This window comes from Merops nubicus, unplaced genomic scaffold, assembly GCF_000691845.1.
Source record: "Merops nubicus isolate BGI_N331 unplaced genomic scaffold, ASM69184v1 scaffold37879, whole genome shotgun sequence".
NCBI lineage: Eukaryota > Metazoa > Chordata > Aves > Coraciiformes > Meropidae > Merops > Merops nubicus.
In genome coordinates this window covers 1-3,788 of record NW_008633702.1, presented here as the reverse complement: position 1 = coordinate 3,788, position 3,788 = coordinate 1, and the positions used below count along the sequence as shown (strand labels likewise).

Below are 3,788 nucleotides of genomic sequence, written 5' to 3'. Positions count from 1 at the left end.
TCTGCAGGTCTACGACCAGATGCCGGAGCCTCGCTACGTGGTCTCCATGGGCAGGTAGGTGCCAGCACGTCCTCACCTGGGAGAGATCTGGTGGCTTTGCTCCAGTGGGGAGGTGAGGGGAGTGGCCCCCGTTTCTCATTTGGACCCCCAGCCCCGTGATCCCGTGCAGAGCCGGTTACCAGGGGCACAGAAAGGTCCCTCTGCTCGGGGTGGGGGTCTGTCAGGTCGCTGTGAACATCAGAGTCCTTCCAGTGAAAGATTCTGGGAGTTTCGCAGCTGTCACAGTCTGAGGACTTTATACATCCAGAATCTGCATTTAGACAAAAGCTTTCAAAGTGCATCTGCTGCACAGCACGAAATCTGAGCTCTGTGGAGCTCTGGTGTGGTGGAACTGACACAGTGTTCATCTCCTGGAGCTGCAGAGGCCATTTCACCACAGAACACAGAATCGTTTGTGTTGGAAGAGACCTTTAAGTGCCTCAAGTCCAACCATCCCCCAGCACTGCCAGGTCCCCACTGCCCCGTGTCCCTCACACCACATCTCCATGGCTTGGGAACCCCTCCAGGGGTGGGGACTCCACCACTGCCCTGGGCAGCCTGGCACGGCCCTGAACAGCTCTCAAGGGGAAGAAATTGTTCCTTGTGTCCAACCTCAAGCTCCCCTGGGGCAACTTGAGGCTGTTTCCTCTTGTCCTGTCCCTTGTTCTTTGGGAGAAGGGACTGACCAGGGCCTGGAAGGACCAGAATGAGTTCTAGCAACAGTCTGTGCAGATGTGGCCACATAGAAAAGGTTTTGCAGCAGAGAGGAAGGACCCTCAGGGTATCTGCTGTGTAGGAGTAAAGGGATCAGTTTGGTTTGGTTCCATTCAGCTTGAAACGTGACAGGGAGTGGAGTCTCTGCCTCCAGCCAGGGCTGGCGAAGGGGCTGAACCTTTAACCTCCGGGCTCGTGGCCCTGGGGTGCCCAGTTCCCTTCTCTGCCCGTCCCTGCCCGTGCCCAGCACTGCCCTGACCCCGCCCATCTCTTGCAGCTGTGCCAACGGCGGCGGGTACTACCACTACTCCTACTCGGTGGTGAGGGGCTGCGACCGCATCGTGCCCGTCGACATCTACGTGCCAGGTAGGGCAGGGGCTCCCGGGAGCTGCCCTGTGAGGTGAGGGCTGGAGTCTATCCACCACCTGCTCTCCTGTGAGATGCTGCCTCGCCTGAAAGCGAAGGGTTTCTCTGCTTTATAAAGAACCTTTTCAAAACACTGGCGCTTGAGTTCCTTTAAACAGAAGGCGGCCTCTTGCTTCTATCACCTCTGCAGCCTGAGACAGAGACAAAGCCAGAGGGAATCCCAGCCTGCTGCCCGTGGCCACTGGGTTCTCCTGCTGCTGGCCACATCTCGGTGCAGCCAGCAGCCCCCGAGCTTCCCTTTTCTCTCTCTCAGGTTGCCCTCCTACTGCAGAAGCTTTGCTGTACGGAATCCTGCAGCTTCAGAAGAAAATCAAACGGGAGAAGAGGATTCAGATCTGGTACAGGAAATAGCCTCTTATTTATGTCCTCCCAGGTGCTGCTGCCTGGGGCACCTGCTCACACTTGTACGCACAATCCGCTGGAATTCTCACGAGCCTTCCAATAAAACTCTACCTGATTCAGATGTTTTGGCTTTTATAGGTCTCTCCTACCTAAAGTGTTTTTCCCTTGTTTAAAAACTGGATGAAAAAGCAGGAGCTGAGTTTGAGAACACTCAGCGTGTTGTTTCCTGGCCTGACCAGCCTGGGAGGGAAGGAGAACGTTTGACATCTCTCATGATGTCAGCGTCTCGTCAGAAACCTGAGATTTGGTTTTTGGCTTTGCCAGGAAGTTTTGAGACCAACACACCCCCAGGTGAGCCCCAAGGCCTCGCTGAGCTCCTCTCTTTACTCACCACCTGCTTTTCGTTTAGAATGCCTACAAAGGGTCTAATAAATCCCTTATATCTGTGGGCACAGCAGCCAGGAATCAATTATAGTTCTGTAAGTAAAAGATTAACACAAATTCAGAAACCTGGATGTCAGGAGCCCGTGGTGGCCTTGGCGCTGCCCTGTGTCCGAGGCACGGCCCCAGGGGACCTGCACGTGCACTTCTGGGAGACAAACAAACTGCTCTGAAACAGCCCTTGCGTATTTCATTCCTTTTTAATGAGTTTTGTTCCTTTTTAATGGGTTTTATTCCTTCTGGGTAGTGAGAGGAAGCGTCACTGATGCAGGGAGGTTGTGGTGCTGTAGCGAGGCTCAGCCCAAGGTGTCGGGTCACGTCGCTGGGAAGTTGCTCCAGGAGCAGCCAAAATGCCTCCAACTGCCCCATCCTGCCCAGTCCTCCTGCCTGGTTTAGATCATTTTGCTTCTGTGTGGAAACCACCCCATCATTTCTAAAAATGACCCCGTTTTTAGAGGAAAGGTCTCGTCCTTGAAGCCCTTTGGCTAAAGGCTCTGAGCCACACTCTTGAATTGCAGCTTAACTGAGCTATTTGGAGAGGAGCATGAGTCTTGAGTGGCCTCCAGGGCAGGGCAGGGTGGGACCTTCCTGAAGACCCCTCCAGGGCAGGGGGCTGGGTGACATCCCTGGTGGGACAGGGAATCCCTTTGTCCTGGAGATCCCCTGGAGCCCCACGATTTCCATCCCAAACCTCCAGACATCTCCTGCCTCCAGATAAATCGATTTGAATCTTCTCTGATCAGCACCAAGGGAGGTAAGAGCTTTTCTCCTCCTCCCAGCACACATCATCAGCTTCTTCTTCCCAGTGTTTGGTTCCTGCAGCTTCAGGGCAGCCCGGAGGGATGGTGCCAGGCTGCCAGGGTCGGTGCCAGGCTGGGGCACCCTCAGTGCTTGACGATGGTGGGGGTGATCATCTTGTGGAAGGAGTAGTACCTGCAGTCCTTGGGGGGGACCAGGTCCATCACCCTTGTGCTGATGTTCTCCTTCTTGAACCCAGCCTCCACCAGGTGCTCTACCTGGGTCTCCTGCAGGGAGGAGCAGCGATGGTTTGAGCTGCCTGGGTGTGACTGGAGATGGTGCTGAGCCCCAGCCCAAGGGAACAGGGGACTGCACAAGCAGCAGGAGCCCCGGGTAGGGTCGCCATGGGCAAAACCCCTCTGACCTTCCCTCAAACACTCCCTGCTGAGCCCCACCACGGGTGGGTTAAATGGCCACGGAGTGGCTCGTGCTGCTCCATGGCTGAGGTGTCGCAAGCGCCCAGGATGCAGGGGCTGAGGGGGCAGCTCTGGGGACCCCGGGTGGGGCTGGGGGGGCCACGCTCACCTCAAACATCTTCTCGATGTCGGTGTACTTGGTCTTCAGCAGCTCCCCCCAGGAGGTCAGGTTGCAGTAGGTGAGGACCCCACCGGGCTGCAGCAAGCGGAAGGCATGGTCCTGCAACGGGCATCGAGGGGGGGCTGCCTCAGCACCCAGCACCCCTGCTCAGCACCCAGCACCCACCTCACACCCCTCCGAGCTTTAACGTCTCCCCGCAGACCTGGATGCTTCCCCAGCAGGGGCCAAAAGTGCCGACTGGGGACATTGTGACTTTGCAGAGGACACTAAGCCTGGGCACCGGGGAGGGTGCTGGGGATGGCGGGGGCTGTAGACTGGCACCAGCTCTGGCTTTGACTCCTGAGCTCCCAAATTCTCCTCCAGCCCCTTGTGTGGGGCAGCAGGAGGTGTGGGTGCTGCTCCCCACCTCGTTACCTTGATGAAGTTGAACTGATGGGTGTGCCAGGTCTCCTCTGACAGCGGGTAGGTGTCGTACAGGATCCCTGCCAAGG

The 3,788-nt window shown here is 56.8% G+C and overlaps 1 protein-coding gene and 1 long non-coding RNA gene across 2 annotated transcripts; one reads left to right on the top strand and one right to left on the bottom strand.

Moving 5' to 3' along the window:
• The first annotated feature begins 1 nt into the window (after nt 1).
• On the top strand, nt 2-1,635 carry LOC103780647. Its single transcript, XR_608202.1, has 3 exons — nt 2-54; nt 1,031-1,119; nt 1,433-1,635. It is a non-coding gene; the product is annotated as an uncharacterized LOC103780647 (long non-coding RNA).
• Nucleotides 1,636-2,846: 1,211 nt separating this feature from the next.
• On the bottom strand, nt 2,847-3,780 carry GAMT (guanidinoacetate N-methyltransferase; the record flags this gene model as incomplete). The annotated part of the gene is made up of 3 exons (XM_008948337.1): nt 2,847-2,987; nt 3,286-3,396; nt 3,712-3,780. Coding segments are annotated over 3 exons (321 nt in total), but the record flags the coding sequence as incomplete, so codon positions are not given.
• Between the last annotated feature and the right edge of the window lie 8 nt (nt 3,781-3,788).